Source organism: Miscanthus floridulus, chromosome 3 (assembly GCF_019320115.1).
Source record: "Miscanthus floridulus cultivar M001 chromosome 3, ASM1932011v1, whole genome shotgun sequence".
NCBI classification, from domain to species: domain Eukaryota; kingdom Viridiplantae; phylum Streptophyta; class Magnoliopsida; order Poales; family Poaceae; genus Miscanthus; species Miscanthus floridulus.
Genome location: NC_089582.1, coordinates 137,539,834 through 137,556,489, shown reverse-complemented (window position 1 = coordinate 137,556,489; position 16,656 = coordinate 137,539,834). Strand labels below are relative to the sequence as shown.

Sequence of the window (16,656 nt, the reverse complement as noted above, 5' to 3'; positions counted from 1 at the left end):
TAGTGACATGTGGGGCCCATGCGTCATCGACAATCCCTCCCTCTCCATCCTCACGGCCATGGCTCGCCGGCAACTGGCCAGCTGTGCTGCTCGCGCGTCATGTGCGTCGTGCAGCTCGAGCGCCACCCACCCTGCTCGCACACCGCTGCCGTAGTCTGCTCGCGCATTACCGCAGCCTGCTCGAGCGTCGTCGCCCTGCTCGGCGTGGATGTGGGCACGTCTGGCTCGAGGAGCAGCCCGTGAGCCTATACGCGGCGTAATGCGGGTGCTGCAGCTGCTCGGGGACGCGACGCGGAGGCGAGTTGGCCGGCGATGCCGGCTCGGATCCCGGCGACGAGCTGAACTAGAGGCGCGAGGAATGACCGTGGGCAGGCAACGCCGCCGCCGCCGACGGGTCGAAGGAGCGCGACAGCCAGTTCGTAGGCGCGCCACCACCGCCCTTGCGCGACCGACTCGATGGAGTCCGCGTGCGCGTAGCGGTGGCGGATGGCCGCGGCGAGTAGCTCGGCACGGGCGTGGCAGAGCGCGACAACCTCCTGGTCGTCAAGCTTGGACCCCTTGCACCCCATCGCGTGCGTGCGTGCCTGCCGCCGGCACCGGTGGCTGCGCTGCGCGCGCGCGAGTGAACGAATGGTACAAGTACGACGCGCGCTCAGAGGTCTGGAGTGAAGTGGAGCAGGCAGGCAAAGGCAGTGTATACCCCCTCTCCTTCCTACTCGTATTTGTCCACCATTACGTCGTTCGGTCTAGTCGTTCGGTGGCGTGAGGATGGAGAGGGAGGGGTTAAGTCGATGACGCATGGGCCCCACATGTCACTGAGATGGAGGTTGCGTGTCAAAACCGCTCCACGTTGGACAAAACAGCCTTACCCGCGACAGGTGCTAAAAGTGAACGGTTTTGACAGTTAGGTACCGGTACTAGACGGTTTTGTAGTTGAGGGTTAAAATTAGACCGACACAATAGTTGAGGGGCCAAAAGTGAACTTAATCCTAATAATTATAAGCTTTAGTGGTGGGATCCAAACACCCTTAAGTTTAGCCCAGCGGCGCCTACGCCTGTTGAAGCCCATTCATAGATAGGTAGACGGCCAGACGGTCCACTCCATAGTCGTTGGGAGCCCATAATGTTGACGCACATTTTCGTCTTATTGATATTAATTTTTAGATTTGCCAAGTCCGATTTATGTTGATTTTATTTAAGACTAGTAAATATACCTATGCGTTGCTACGGATAAATAATAGAATTTGATGTCCGGAATCATGGTGGCGGTTTTTTGCTGCTGACAATGCAAAGCAAAACAAGAGATCTGCTACTTTAATAATAAATAACCATAAGCTGAAAAGACTAAAAACGACTCCAAAATACAGAGGTACAGTTCATGGGAGGTTCAGAAGTTCAATCCTTTAAATAAGCTAGATAATCAAAATTAGTCTACAGCAGAAGTCCACTTGTCATTATATAAGCACCAAATTATGGACCAACAGCACAATAACTACAGTGACAGCACAAGTGATGGCTGCGCTGCTGCAGCGATAGCAAAACCTATTGCCTCTGGTCAGCACGCTGCCACAGCTCAACTCAATGAAGAACTACTACCTCTAACAGCACAATTTCATAAGACTGATGGTATGAGTAAAACCTCAATAATTCCTCGAAACTGGATGGTAGTAGACCTGTAGACGTGTTCCTTGAGACCTCATCCCCATGTCATGGAAGCTGATTGTGTGGTGGCACCAGATGGGAGACCTTCGGCTTGTTCGTGTCATCCACATCGCAGGACCACCATCTACCAATGCTCCTCCTTACAGTCAAGGTAACTGAAACTTTTTGAAAATAAATAATGGCATGATTATTAAATATTAATAGATTAAAAGTGGACATGATAACATAAAATAATGTTATATAATTTCCATAAATTCTTGTTAGGCTAAGTCATGGGTACTTAGGGCTTGCTTGGTTCATGACTAAAATTTACCATGCCAAAGTTTTAGTAGCCAAAAGTTGGGCAAAGAAAGTTATCAAAGATTTGGCAAGCTAAATGTGAGAAGTTGACAAATTTTAGTAGGCAATCAAATACTAGCCAAAATCATGACTTACCAAATCCTTAGTAAATTTTGAAAGTGAACCAAACAGGCCCTTACTACAAGAATCTATTCCCCCGTTGAACTAATAACCCCCACAGAAATTATTATGCACAATTATCAATGTGACAATCAGTAGCAGTACACTGAAAATCCCGAGATTAATTTATCTATCATTACACCAAACAATTAACAATCTGCAATCTCTAATTGACACTTAGATGGCAGACGTGATGAACACATATGGTCACAAAACTAGATCTAGAAGCAAATAAAGTAGACCAGGGGTGACGGAGGAATGAAGAGGGCTGACTCACATCCCAGTGGAAATTGTGAGCATAGCGCAATGTACTCGTGCGACGGAGGCGAGGAGCCTGACGTGGCCAGCGCCTACCCGGCCAACGCTGCGGCGGCAGTACTCCGGCCAGAATGATTGCAAGCGCAGGTCACTTGAGCACCGCGAGGGAGTCGAGCACAAACCTCCTGAGTGTGTCGAGGGCAAGGAGCACGCCAGGCCTCACAGTCTCCTGCGCGTCAGGATGAGGACAGTGGGTGTGGGTGCGTTGGGCGCGAAGGGGTCCTGAGGATGTGGGGCTGAAGGATATCATCAACATAACTGAAAAAAGATGAACTAAATAAATAATTTATATCTTTGCAATCCATATCACCGAAAAAAGCGGCAGGTTATCATCCTGCATAATGACTGAAAAAGAGTACTAATAATTTGTAGGAACACAAGAGAAAGCTAATCTTCTGACACAAATTAGATTTAATTCATTCATGGGAAGGAAAAAATTTGTTAAGACCTGGCCCAAGCCCGGCCCGGCCCGAACTCACTCGTGCCAGTGCCGGCCCGGCCTGCATAGTAGTGCCGTGCTTGGGCCGCACCCCCGGCACGCTGGGCCGGCACAAGCACGGCCTGATAACGCCCTTGGCCCGCAAAGGCCCGCCTCATACAATGCCTTTAGCAGGCCAGGCGGGTCTCGCTCCTCGACCGTTGGGGGCCTGCAAATCGGCCCGTTGTCCTGCCCCCCCCCCCCCCCCCCCCCCACCTCCCCCCGTATAAAAGTGGAGGGCAGCCAGTGCCCCTCCAAACCCTAGCGCACCCCGCCGTCGTTCTCTTCCTGCATCCCCTCATCTCCGTTCCAAATCCGGCTCTGGTGCTCGTCGTCTTCTGGATCCGCCCCATTCCCTAGCGCCGTCCCGCAACCAGCCGCGCCTCCTCTCGTCACGGACGCCGCGCCGCCCCCCTCGCCGCCGCACGGACGCAGCGACGAGCTCTCGCAGCAGCAATGGCGGTTGGGAAGAATAAGCGTATCTCCAAGGGCAAGAAGGGAGGCAAGAAGAAGACGTGAGTATCTGCCCCCCTTATGCTCTTCAGTCTGCGGATCGGAAACCGGGAATATAACATTCAGAGATGGTCAGATTTTGCTCTTGTGGACCTTTTGGTGCGCAGATGACCATTCATCACCCTGTAATATTATCACGTCACATCATTTCTTTGAGCGAGGACACTAGGCCTGTGATATTGATGTGCCCATTTGTTCCATGCTAAACCGCGGAACTATTTAATAGTTATTTTTTCTTAGTTGTGTCGGCTTGGGTGCGGCAACTTTTGATTGTTGATTACCTGAAGAATACTTCAGAACTGCTGAATTTTATCCATCGTTACACACATTCTAATCTGAAATTGTCCCTCGAATTTCACTGCATCTGGTGTCGAATTCTAGCCAATTTCTGATGTTTCTGGCCACTTCAAAATCCTTTTTGGCTGTACTATGAACTGAATGATGCATGGCATTCGTTACCAGCTGTTGTTTGCCCTCCTCTGGCCGGCGCTGACCCGTTTTCTTGTGTCTGTGTCTCTTTCCTTGCAGTGTGGATCCTTTCAGCAAAAAGGATTGGTATGATATCAAGGCTCCGTCGGTCTTCAGCGTGCGCAACATCGGCAAGACCCTGGTCTCCAGGACACAGGGCACCAAGGTATGTCCGCTCTTCACCTTCTCGCTGTTTGGGTATCATACCGTTGCCTTCGTGTATTGTGGTGAAGTAGTGATTGATTAGTAGCTGAGATGCATTGCTGAACTTTGCCATATCCATTTGTTAGGGCACTTATTCAGTCAGGTCAGACTTATTCTTGATCTTGTGCAGTGCTCTATAAATTTGTATGCCAGAATGGATGCATTGATCCATGTATCTTGACTTCACTGCTGTGAAATCATACCAACAACCAAGTGTATATGGCATTTCTATCAATACTTTTTATTTAGACATTGTACCTGATTTACAGTAGTACTATTTCACTCAGGCCTTTGCTGTGTAGTATTTGCTCTGTAAGATTAGACCTCTGTAGGCTGTCAGATTTGTTATTTGTTCATATAATAAGTTGGAAGCCCTAAGATTATTTACTCTTTGGTCCGTTTTCTCTATGTATTGCTATTTGTGGTAAAGAATCAATGCCCTTATTTGGTTAGATAGCTTTAAAAATGTTTTATGTTGACTTTCTAAGATATAGAACATTTGTTGGACTGAGTTATTGGATTGTTACTAGACTTGAGTTGAGGATCAGTAATCTTCGATGACCCTGTTGGTTCCTTTGTAGCTTTATCGTAATCTTCAATTAATCAATTCAAAGTATCTATTTTATCCTTTTTTGTGATTCCATGACTGCCTCTATCTCAATTTCTTCTGTTTGTTTTCAGATTGCCTCTGAGGGTTTAAAGCACAGAGTATTTGAGGTCTCCTTGGCTGATCTTCAGAGTGATGAAGACCAGGCGTACAGGAAGATCAGACTTCGTGCAGAGGATGTACAAGGGAGAAATGTTCTCACAAACTTCTGGGTAATGATCTCTAGTTTGCTTCACACTGTTACGAGACCTATGTTCTATATTATATCTCTAACCATCTTGTCATCTTGTTAGGGTATGAGCTTCACCACGGACAAGCTCCGTTCACTGGTCAAGAAGTGGCAGACACTTATCGAGGCTCATGTTGATGTCAAGACCACTGATAACTACATGCTGCGGCTGTTCTGCATTGGGTTCACCAAGAGACGGCCCAATCAAGTGAAGCGCACTTGCTATGCTCAAGCAAGCCAAATCAGACAGGTGACAGTTCTGGAGATATCTCATGTTTTAAGAGGCTTGAATCTCTCTTAGCTTGTTTGTCTTGTCATGTGAACACCATTTCTGTTTTTGCAGATTCGTCGGAAGATGACTGAAATCATGAGCAACCAAGCTTCAACTTGTGATTTGAAAGAGCTTGTGTCCAAGTTCATCCCTGAGGTCATTGGAAAGGAAATCGAGAAAGCCACCTCTAGCATATTCCCCTTGCAAAATGTCTTCATCCGCAAGGTGAAGATCCTGAAAGCACCAAAGTTCGACATTGGAAAGCTCATGGAGGTAACTACTTGAAGCAAAGTTTGTCTGTTCATGTAGTTTAGTCTGGCTTTTTGAGCTAATGCCCTCTGTGATGTCCAGGTCCATGGTGACTATGCCAAGGAGGATGTTGGTGTCAAGATGGACAGGCCTGCTGAAGGCGACGAGGCCATGGGAGGACAGGAGGTTGCTGCAGCTGAGTGATTAGTCTCACTGTTTATGTTTAGTATGAGTTGATGTTAAGATGAACTTCCGAGTCAGCTGCCTTATTTCCTTAGAACTCTTAGAAACACTTTTTTCGAGAGTCGAGACATGTGGTGGCTTTGATTCTTCTTGAAAATTTGAACCATGGAAAATGTTATCTTGCTACCTCAGTTTGATCTGAGTTATTTGGCCAACTGATGTTTTTGGAGCATGCATTGCGTTATTGCTGCTCTAGACCCAAGAGCTCGTTCTCTTCCTTTTCTCAAGAATCAAGCCGAACCGACGAATCGAAATTATTTCTTGTTTCGACTCTGCTGCACAGTTTGCTCTATATATCGAACATAATCTGGGTTGCGTTGATAGGGGATCGAAGACCCTTCTTTTCCTTGCTAGAAACTCTCTGCCGGGAGCCGCAATGGGCAGATCGGAGAGGGGGCTATCGCCCTTGTCCTCGTCGTCCAAGCGGCGGCGGCGGAACGAGGATTACGCCACGACGAGGCGTAAGCACCTGTATTTCATTCTGGACGCAACGAGACGTAAGCACCTGTATTTCATTCTGGACGATTGGAAGGACGGGTACAGCATCCACAAGCTCGACGCCGACGGCATGGATCCTTCAGGGCATCTGTCTGAACCTTCCCTCCGGTTAGCGGCACCGGTGCCTGGTTTAATGGCCTTCACCTCCCTGGGCACCACCATCTTTGTCGACACCAATCGTTGGCGCCGTGGCAGCCATGCTTCCCCGACCCTCGTCTACAACACGGAGAACGCTAGCCTCACCCTCGGCCCACGCGTTCCAGACGATGTGTATAGCTTGGGGTCAGCCATGGCTGCCGGTGACAAGCTGTACGCGGTGACAACTGATGCAGAGTCTCCCTCCTTGCAGGTCCTGTCTTGGCGCCCGGCACCGAGGTGGAAAAGCCATGGGGTGGTCCGTCCATGGACTGGTCCTGGAACAGCCATAGCCTGCCGGTGCCGCTCGATGGAATCGCGATCGTCTCACCAAAGTTTTGTTCCTCCAATATGAAAGGCACCATGTTCTTCTAGTAGTTAATATGACGATTCTTATGTTATGTTCTTCCGGTAGTTAATATGACGATTCTTATGTTATCGGTGCTGGTAAATTATCACTGAACTAAAAGAAAATGCTTTTTTCATGTCACTTTCCATGTTTTCAGTTTCTATTTATTTGCTACAAATTCAGATGCCCGTATCAGAGGTCTGTGCCAAATGCCCAAATGGTTTGCTTGCTGTCAGTAGTGCAATGGTGCTATAAGCCTTGTGCAATGCTGCAGATACCATTGTTCCCCAAAAAAATGCTGCAGATACCATGTACTTGCTTGTATATTTCTTGGCATGGTTCTTGTTTAGTTGTTTTCCACGTATATACTGATATGACTTGCTCTGTGTATCAACTTGGGATAATGTCGAGTGAATTTCTCACAGCCCCCTGTGACCACAGGCACAGGAGCTGGTACACTTGCCGCTTCGGCTCCGTTGGCGTGCCCTTAGACCCGGTTTAATCCTTCTTTTTTCATCTGGAACAATGTTTTTCTCTCACAAATTCCTCTAGATTCATCTAAAATTCCTCCGAGCGACCGCGGCTTCAAGGTTGGTTACGCGGAGCCATAACCGAATGAAGTAATTGAGGTGGGGGTGGGGGAACCTGGGTTCAGCCGAGTTGATTCAGTTGATGGCACATTGGGGAATGTATGGCGCTGCAGTTTTTCGTTGGCCTTACCGGCAGTATGGTGAAAAAACTGTCATTTTTCTATGTCCACCCTCCTCCTTCCTCACATTTCTATCAGCAAGCAAGGTCCATGTTCCTCCCTCCGAGGCTCCGTCGCTCTCTTTCTCTTACCTTATCCCCCGTGGTCGCCCGTGGCCCCGTGCTAACAGCGATTAGGGCTCCGAATCGAGTTTAAGCGCTGCGAAATCACGGCTGGGGCTTCGTCCTCGAGTCGTCCTGCTGCTGGATGCTACATCGTGTCCCGCGCCGACGCCAGTGCCTGTCCTTGGTGCTGCGCCGCCGCCAGTGCCCGTCCTCGGAGCCGCCTCTCTCCGGCGATCGCCGGAGACGGATACGGCCTGAGCCGTCACTGCAGGCCGCGCTCGTGCACCGTAGCAGGTCAGCTCCCGGAACCCGCGGCCTTCCCCAAACTTCTCTTGTGGATTTTGGTCGACCTTTTGCGGGGATCTTGTGAGATGACTGCGCTTGGTAGGGAATCAGTTAGAAACTATTATATAGGAGGGTATTTGTCGGGTAGACCTTTACTAGTTTAGGATTGGAGCAACCGGGTGCAATGTTTTCATAAACGCTAAACGGTAAACAGTCGGTCACCTACCGTTTAGCCATTATTCGGGCAAAATGTCCCATTAAACGGGCTAAACGGCCAATTAAACGGGGTAAACGGGTGATTAAACGGAAACGGCACACCACTGTGTAGCGTTTACACGGTGTGTAAACGGGCTAAACGACCGTTTAGGCGAACAGTGACCGGGTGTTCTCAAGTTTGGGATATATCTTTCTTCCACCTGCTGTTCCTCAAATCCTTTCCTTTATGAATGAGATATCGAGCTTAGTACATATTAAGCTGGTGGAGATGCTCTTAGTAGTACATATTAAGCTGGAGAGGCTTAAGCTGGCCCGTTTATTTTCAACTGGATGCTTACCAGTTGCTGTAGGTACGATTTCAGTGAACCATGAAAGGTTGCTTGATGATTATCGTCTTCTCTAGCTTGTTCTCCTCATGATATGCTGCTCCAAAATCTGCAATTTGTGATGCTTGTTTTGATTTGTTCTGGCCAATTTCTCTCCTGATCACAAAGATTTGCCTCGGCACATCTTTGAATCTGACAAAGGGTTATAGAGTAGTGTAGTGTGTCCATTATTGTATCTGAATCTATTTAAGGTCAGGGTTTTCCTATGTTCTAGTAAATCTCCAATTCCTTTTCTTCAGTTTACAATGGCAGTGGTGCTCTAGTGACAGATATGTTTATCATGTGTTATAACTTACATATACTAGATGCCATTTTAGCTTAGCATCATATTTGTGTATAATTCTCAGTGGCTTGTGGTTTTTTGCTGCTGCAGATGTCTAGTAGCTTCAACGGCCACTAGCCTGCTAATGGTCTAGATGTCATTTTAGCTTAGCCATGCCATTTTTGTGTATACTTCTCAGGGGCTTGCGGTTTTTTGCTGCTGCAGATGTCTAGTAGCTCCAACGGCCATTATCCTGCTAATGGTGCTAAGGTTCTTCATAGAAAAGAAAAGAATAAAGAGGTACCCATGATCTTATAGTTCCTGTATGTAATATTTTAAGGTATTTCACATTTGAATAATGTAAGAAAAAGTTAAAATTGTATCATTAATTTGTTCAACTGTTTGGTTGAGTTCATAATATTGTTAATGCAGAAAGTACAGCTCGACAAAAATGCAGCCTCTTCGGCCTGCCAGAAGGACAGGCATTATATTGAGAAATTAGAAACAGAATTGATGAACTGCTATCAGGAAATTGGTATGCACTGTTGGAGTATGTGTGTATTAAGGCCCATATATGGCCCATGTATGACTCCCATATAGCTACCCTTCCAGGGTTAGCCCAAGATAGAGGAATTACAATTCTATCATGGTATCAAAGCTTAGGTTTTCCCTTTCCTCCCTCTCCCAGCCGCCAGGCAGGCAGCCGCCGCCGGCAGCCGCTGCCGCCATGGCCGGTGGCCCACCACCTCCTCTCCCTCCCTCCTACTTCCACTGCTTCCCCCCTCTTCCTTCCACCTGGGCGCAAATCGCGAGCCGCGCGCGCCCCGGAGACCCAGCTGCCGCCGCCGCTTCTCTTCTCGCCGCCGTGGCCCTCCCCGGCGCGGCTGCGGATGGCGGCCCAAGCCTGGGAGCGGGAGCGCGATGCGGCCGATGTTCTGGCCCGTCAGATCGCCGAGGCGGAGCAACTCCTCGTCCATCCGTTGTACCACGACACCACTGCCACCTCGTCTGCTTCACGTCCGTCCCCTACAGTGGCTCTCTGGCCCAACTCGGCTGATCCCCTCGTCGCGTAGCTGCACTACCAAGCCGGTGGTGTCCAGAACATCCGGAGCCTGGTTCCTGTCGTCCTCGACCCTGAGTCGCCCTCCTACGCCCGCTGGCGGGACCTGGTCCTTCTCATCCTCCGCCGCTACGCCCTCGACGACCACGTCCTCACCGACGCCCCGCCTGCGGCTCGAACCCCTTCATGGCTGCGTCTCGACAGCATCGTCCTCTCGTGGATCCTGGGGACCATCTCCCTCGACCTTCACGACCTCGTCCGCAGCACCCCTGAGAGCACCGCCCGCCGGGCCTGGCTGGCGCTCGAGGGCCAGTTCCTGGGCAACGCCGAAGCCCGGGCCCTGCGTCTCGACGCAAGCTTCCGCACCTTCGTCCAGGGCGACCTCTCCGTTGGCGAGTACTGCCGGAAGATGAAGACCATGGCAGACTCCCTCGGTGACCTTGGCTGGGCCGTGGAGGACCGGATCTTGGTCCTCAACGTCCTTCGCGGCCTCAACGAGCGGTACAGCCACCTCCGCACCTGGATCACCCGACAGCGGCCCTTTCCCACCTTCCTCCAGGTCCGTGACGACCTTGTCATGGAGGAGCTCACTCAGGGCATCACGCCTGGGTCACTACCCGCGCCGGGGTCCTCGTCTCCCTCGACTGCTCTTGCCGCCACTCCTCCGCCACGTCCTTCCGCTCCACCAGCGTCGTCCCTTCTTGGTCCTCCTCCTCCCGGGCCGAGCGGGGGTGGGGGGGGGGGCGTGGTGCGGGCCCTGGCCGTGGGAGTACTCCGACGGCTCCACGGGGTACACCCTGGCCCTCCTTCAACAACCCTTGGTCAGGGCGCATCTCCATGTGGCCCTTCTGGGCTCCCGGGGGTGAGCCTGGTCCACCGGCGGCCATGCTCACCGGCGCCGTCCCAGTCGCCCCGTTCTCGTCGCCGTGGGCTCCACCTACCTGGACCACGCCAGGGCCTGTCGGTTGGGACCCGACGGCTTTGGCCCGCTCTTTCGGCACCATGACCCTGACTCCTCCAGTCGGCCCAGACTGGATCGCCGACTCGGGTGCTACCTTCCACGCCACCCCCAACCCTGGTATACTCTCTTCTGTTCATCCTCCTTCCTCCCACCCTTAGTCCATCATGGTCGCCAATGGTTCGTGTCTTCCTGTCACTTCCGTGGGTGCCGCTCACACTCATGGCTCTTTTCGTCTTTCGGATGTCCTTGCTGCTCCCTCTATGGTTCACAACCTCCTTTCTATTCGTCGTTTTACAGCTGACAATTCATGTTCTGTTGAATTTGACTCATCTGGTCTTACTGTGAAGGATTTGGCTTCCCGGCGTCCTCTTCTCCGATGTGACAGCACGGGGCCCCTTTACACCCTTCGGTTTCCTGCGTCTGCTTCCTCCGCTTCGCCCTCCGCTTCGTCAGCTGCTTTTGCCGCCACCACTTCATCCACTACATGGCACCGGCGTCTTGGGCATCCTGGCCGTAATGCTTTGACCCAGCTTAGTCGTAGTTCCGACATACCATGTACTCGGGCTCACGATGAGCACTTGTGTCAGGCATGCCAACTGGGCCGTCATGTTCGTCTTCCTTTCCCTACCTCCTCTTCCCATGCGACCCATATTTTTGATCTTGTACATTGCGACCTATGGACGTCACCTGTTATGAGCATTTCTGGCTATAAATACTATCTTGTCGTGCTTGATGATTTCTCTCATTATTCTTGGACTTTTCCCTTGCGTGCTAAGTCTGATGCATTCCCCACGCTTCTCCACTTTTTCGCCTGGGTGTCTACTCAGTTCGGCCTCACCATCAGGGCCGTTCAGTGTGACAATGGGCGTGAGTTCGATAACTCCAACTCTCGTGCTTTCTTCCTCTCTCACGGTGTGCAGTTACGCATGTCATGTCCCTACACCTCCTCCCAGAACGGTAAGGCTGAGCGCATGATTCGCACCACGAACGACACCATGCGCACCCTTCTGTTCCAGGCTTCGCTTCCTGCTCACTTCTGGGCTGAGAGTTTGCACACCTCCACCTACCTCCTTAACCGCCTACCTTCCGTTGCCTGTCCGGCTCCCACTCCACACCACGCTCTCTTCGGTACCCCCCTCGTTACGATCACCTTCGTGTCTTCGGGTGTGCGTGTTACCCTAACACCACTGCCACTGCTCCCCACAAGCTGGCTCCCCGTTCGACTCAGTGTGTCTTCCTCGGGTACTCCCCGGATCACAAGGGGTACCGTTGCTTTGACCTCACCTCTCGTCGGATCCTCATCTCTCGCCACGTGGTGTTTGACGAGTCCGTCTTCCCTTTCTCCACCACCTCCCCACCCCCCTCCACCACCGACCTTGACCTCTTCTCCCTATTTCCCACTGACACGGTGGACCAGCCACCATTGCCGTTGTGTCCTGCAGGTACTACTCCACCGTGCCCTTCGCCGGCTCCGTGCTCCGGCTCGACGCCCTCTGGTGCGGCCCCTGACCCTGCGCCCAGCGCGGGTCCGGCGGCGCTGGACTCCGGTGCTGCTCCTGGCCCTACGCCCTGCGCGGGTCCGGAGACCTCGGCTTCAGCACCTACTGCGCGTTTCGCACAGCCGGTGCGTGTCTACCACCGCCGAGTGCGTCCGGCTCCGCTGCATCCGGAGCCGGCCCCGCCACCACCGTCGCCGCCTCGGTCACCACCGGTGGCCTCTTCTCCGCCGTCGACACCTACGCCGCCACCTCCGCCCCCGGTTGCCCGTGTCGCGCAGTCGGTGTACCACCCGCCTCTCCTGCACCGACACCCGCGTCATGTTCACCCTATGGTGACGCGGCACGCGGCTGGTACCCTGCGGCCCCTGGCTCTCGCAGCGATGCCAGGCGAGCCGCAGGTCTCTCCTGTACCCTCTTCCGTTCGCGCCGCCTTGTCAGATCCGCACTGGCGTCGCGCGATGGAGGAGGAGTATGCGGCACTCCTCGCCAACCAGACATGGGATCTGGTGCCCCGTCCGCCTGGCTCCAACGTTGTTACCGGCAAGTGGATCTGGACACACAAGCGGCGGGCTGATGGTTCCCTTGATCGGTACAAGGCTCGCTGGGTTCTCCGGTGTTTCACTCAACGCCCTGGCGTCGACTACGATGAGACGTTCAGTCCAGTGGTGAAGCCGGCTACCGTCCGCACGGTTCTCTCACTGGCTCTCTCTCGCTCCTGGCACGTGCACCAGCTCGACGTCAAGAATGCCTTTCTGCACGGTACTCTGACTGAGACAGTCTACTGCAGCCAGCCTGCGGGCTTCGTTGACTCTTCTCGTCCTGATATGGTCTGCCGGCTCAACAAGTCCCTCTACGGCCTCAAGCAGGCCCCTCGGGCTTGGTACTCTCGGTTTGCTGCTTACCTGCTGACATTGGGATTCGTGGAGGCAAAGTCAGATACTTCTCTGTTTATCTATCACCACGGCGCTGAGACTGCCTATCTGCTGCTCTATGTTGATGACATTGTGCTCACAGCCTCCAATCCGTCACTCCTCCGGCGTATCATCACCTCTCTTCAACAGGAGTTCGCTATGAAGGATCTTGGTGTGCTCCATCACTTCCTCGGCGTCACAGTTCAGCCTCGTCCCACCGGTCTCCTTCTTCACCAGCGACAGTACACTCTTGATATCCTGGAGCGAGCTGGGATGACTGACTGTAAGCCCTGCTCCACTCCAGTTGACACTCAGGCCAAGCTGTCAGAGGCAGCGGGCAACCCAGTACCAGACCCCACTGCGTACCGGAGCCTTGCCGGAGCACTTCAGTACCTCACCTTCACCAGGCCAGACATCACCTATGCAGTTCAGCAGATATGCCTCCACATGCATGATCCCCGAGAGCCCCACCTCACTGCTCTCAAGCGCCTCCTCCGCTACCTCCGAGGCACTGTCGACTACGGCCTGCTACTCCACCAGTCTCACTCCACCGATCTCGTCGTCTACACTGACGCCGACTGGGCCGGGTGTCCAGACACTCGACGCTCCACTTCCGGCTATGCTGTTTTTCTGGGCGGCAACCTGGTGTCCTGGTCGTCCAAGCGCCAGCCGGTGGTCTCCCGTTCCAGTGCCGAGGCGGAGTACCGCGCTGTCGCTAACGGCGTGGCGGAGGCCTCCTGGCTCCGCCAACTTCTTGCCGAGCTCCACAGTCCCCTCTCCCGGAGCACGCTTGTTTACTGCGACAACGTCAGTGCGGTGTACCTCTCCACCAACCCTGTTCAGCACCAGCGGACCAAGCATGTGGAGATCGACCTTCACTTTGTCCGCGATCGGGTCGCCATCAGCGATGTTCGGGTCCTCCACGTCCCGACCGCCTCCCAGTTTGCCGACATCTTCACCAAGGGCCTCCCGTCCTCCACATTCTCCGAGTTTCGCTCCAGCCTCAACATCACCGGTGGCTAGTTGCGTCTGTGGGGGGGCTCGTGTGTGTTCTTCTTTTCATGTCCAGTCTGCAACTCCGCTGTGACGGTAGTTCAAACTGCGGGGGGGTGTTGGAGTATGTGTGTATTAAGGCCCATATATGGCCCATGTATGACTCCCATATAGCTACCCTTCCAGGGTTAGCCCAAGATAGAGGAATTACAATTCTATCATGCACTAGTAATTGTTCTGTTTCTCATTGGTCTGGCTACTCTATATCTAGTTACTTTGGCAGTCTTTACTGACTGCAATTGCAGACTATTTGCAGGATCAGTTAAATATACGGAATGTTGAAGCAAACATCATGGGGGAGCGTATTCACAGTCTTGAACTGAAGCTGACTGAACTTGAAAAGTTCCCAGAAAGAGTGAGAGTGATGGGCAATGAGCTTATACGATGTGATTCTCAGTGCTGGCTTCTGATGGAAGAAGTCAGATGTAAAGAAGAGGAGTTGCAGAAGGCAGCCGCACAGATAGAGAAGCTTGAAAGTACAGCTTTAGATTCACAATGCGAAATCGAGAGCTTGAAACTTGATTTGACTAATCTTGAGCAGAGGCTACTTGACGCCGAAAGCTTTACCCAACATGCTGCTGAGCAGAGCTCAAATTGACAAATTACTGGGAGAACATGAGCTCCAGCTACACGAGGCACAGAGAACTATTGATCAACTTGTACTGGAGAATAAGCAACTGAAAGAGCTGTTGCCTGTAAGAGCTCCTAAACAATCCCCTTCTAGATCTGGGCTGCAAGTTGACAAAACATTGGAGAACGGTGTTCATGCAGAATGTGAAAATGGTGATGTAATTCTTGAAAAGATGGCAAAACGAAATGAAGAATCTGAACTTCTAATTGAGCAGCTCAAGGTAATTGGTTGTTTACCACATGTAATAAGAAATTGGTATAAGCTCTAATTTTGGTCAAGTGCCATCCTTGTTCCCAAACATCTTCCAAAAGCAAAAAAGGGCGTACCCAGTGCAGAAAGCTCCCGCTCTGTGCGGGGTCTGGGGTAGGGTGTCAGTGGCAAGCCAAATATATTTCGCTATAGTGCATGCCATAATTAATACTCGGATAAACTGAAGTAGCTATCTATTTTTTCTGGTTCATACTTGAATACAACTTTCCCTTTGATTGTGTAATGTAAGTATTTTGTTTGTTTATTAGGAAGAGCTTCGAGAACAAAAGTTAAAGGCAAAAGAGGATGCGGAAGATCTCACCCAAGAAATGGCTGAACTAAGGTACCAGATAACAGGCATGCTTGAGGAAGAATACAAGCGTCGATCTTGCATTGAGCAGGCAGCTATTCAACATATTCAGGAGCTGGAGACTCAGGTAGTGATATAGAAAATTTTCACCTCGTGTGATTGCACCTGGAATTATAGCTGCAGATGTTTCTGAAATTTTTGTTCTACCATCTCAAACTTGAAGTTACTGACATAACTTGTAAGGAAATGGACGTGTTGCCTTGGTCTTGTTATATTAGTGACTTCTTTGTCTGGTGTCTTACATTTCTGTTCTGTTATTGATGTTTGAAACAGGTCTCCAAAGAGAAGACAAAATTGAGTGGGGCACTTAGGTGATTGCAGGAATCACATGAACTAGCTCACACACAAGCTATGGAGATTAAGAAGTTGAAGGCTGCTTTAGAGGTATGAGCATGTAGATGGACGTGATACATATATTCCCTCCGTCCACGAAAGAATGCAATTCTAGCACAGTATCATGGTTTACTATCTTAAGTTTGATCAACTATAGATAAAAAAGTATAAATATTTATGATATCAAATAAATATCATTAGATTAATTATGAAATATATTTTCATAATAAATTATTTTGGAGCCGTAAATGTTGATATTATTCATTGAAAATTTGGTCAAACGTAAACTACTTTTGCTGGCACGCAACCCGTAGTTGCATTCTTTTCTTTTCTGGACGGAGGGAGAACATGACATAGTACTCTTTAGAGTATTCTGTACTTTGAGGTTGGTCACTTCATCATAGTACTAATGCACCCCCTTTTCACTGTGGAGATTTAACTCCATGACGAACCTGGGCACAGTTTGCAAATCTTGCTCTTGCGGGTTCTCTGCAATGTTGATAGAGTTGTCTAATTGCTCCATCGAAGGATCGTCAGGCGGCGCCAGATCTCCCAGTTCCATCCACATTGATGAGAAGTCACAGAACCGAGCTCTAATAGAGTGGTGTCCTGGTGAAGCTTCTGATGGTGACGGCGGGTAGGAAGGTAGATCGCCCAATAGCATGTACATTTGAGTGTGCAATTGACTAACTGTTGTAGATAATTCTTTGTATTCACCATTGTTGCCTGTAAATGCATATGCATCTGTTGCCTTAGCTAAATTTCACATTGTAAGCTTTCAATGGGAGTTAAGCTCCCCTGGCAGTGAAAATGTTACCTTAAGATTTCACGGCTGTCATGAAATTTACCTGCAAGGATCTGCCACAGATTAAATCAAGTTTGTTCTCCAAGGAAATACGAAGTTTGGTCTGTTTGCTACATTAAAATGTTATAAGAAATTGTAC

The 16,656-nt window shown here is 50.8% G+C and overlaps 1 protein-coding gene and 1 pseudogene across 2 annotated transcripts; both read left to right on the top strand.

Annotated features, from left to right (window-relative positions):
• The first annotated feature begins 3,179 nt into the window (after window positions 1-3,179).
• Window positions 3,180-5,903, top strand: LOC136547129 (small ribosomal subunit protein eS1). 2 transcript variants are annotated; one of them, XM_066539098.1, is made up of 6 exons: window positions 3,180-3,432; window positions 3,959-4,064; window positions 4,784-4,921; window positions 5,003-5,188; window positions 5,282-5,482; window positions 5,561-5,903. In XM_066539098.1, exons 1-6 carry the CDS (start codon window positions 3,374-3,376, stop codon window positions 5,660-5,662), a joined length of 792 nt encoding a protein of 263 aa, XP_066395195.1. In that variant the 5' UTR covers window positions 3,180-3,373; the 3' UTR covers window positions 5,663-5,903. The 2 variants fall into 2 exon arrangements, with proteins under 2 accessions (XP_066395195.1, XP_066395196.1); XM_066539099.1 differs by having other exon boundaries at window positions 3,387-3,501.
• Window positions 5,904-7,436: 1,533 nt separating this feature from the next.
• LOC136542574 (uncharacterized) lies at window positions 7,437-16,598 on the top strand (annotated as a pseudogene).
• Window positions 16,599-16,656: the final 58 nt, after the last annotated feature.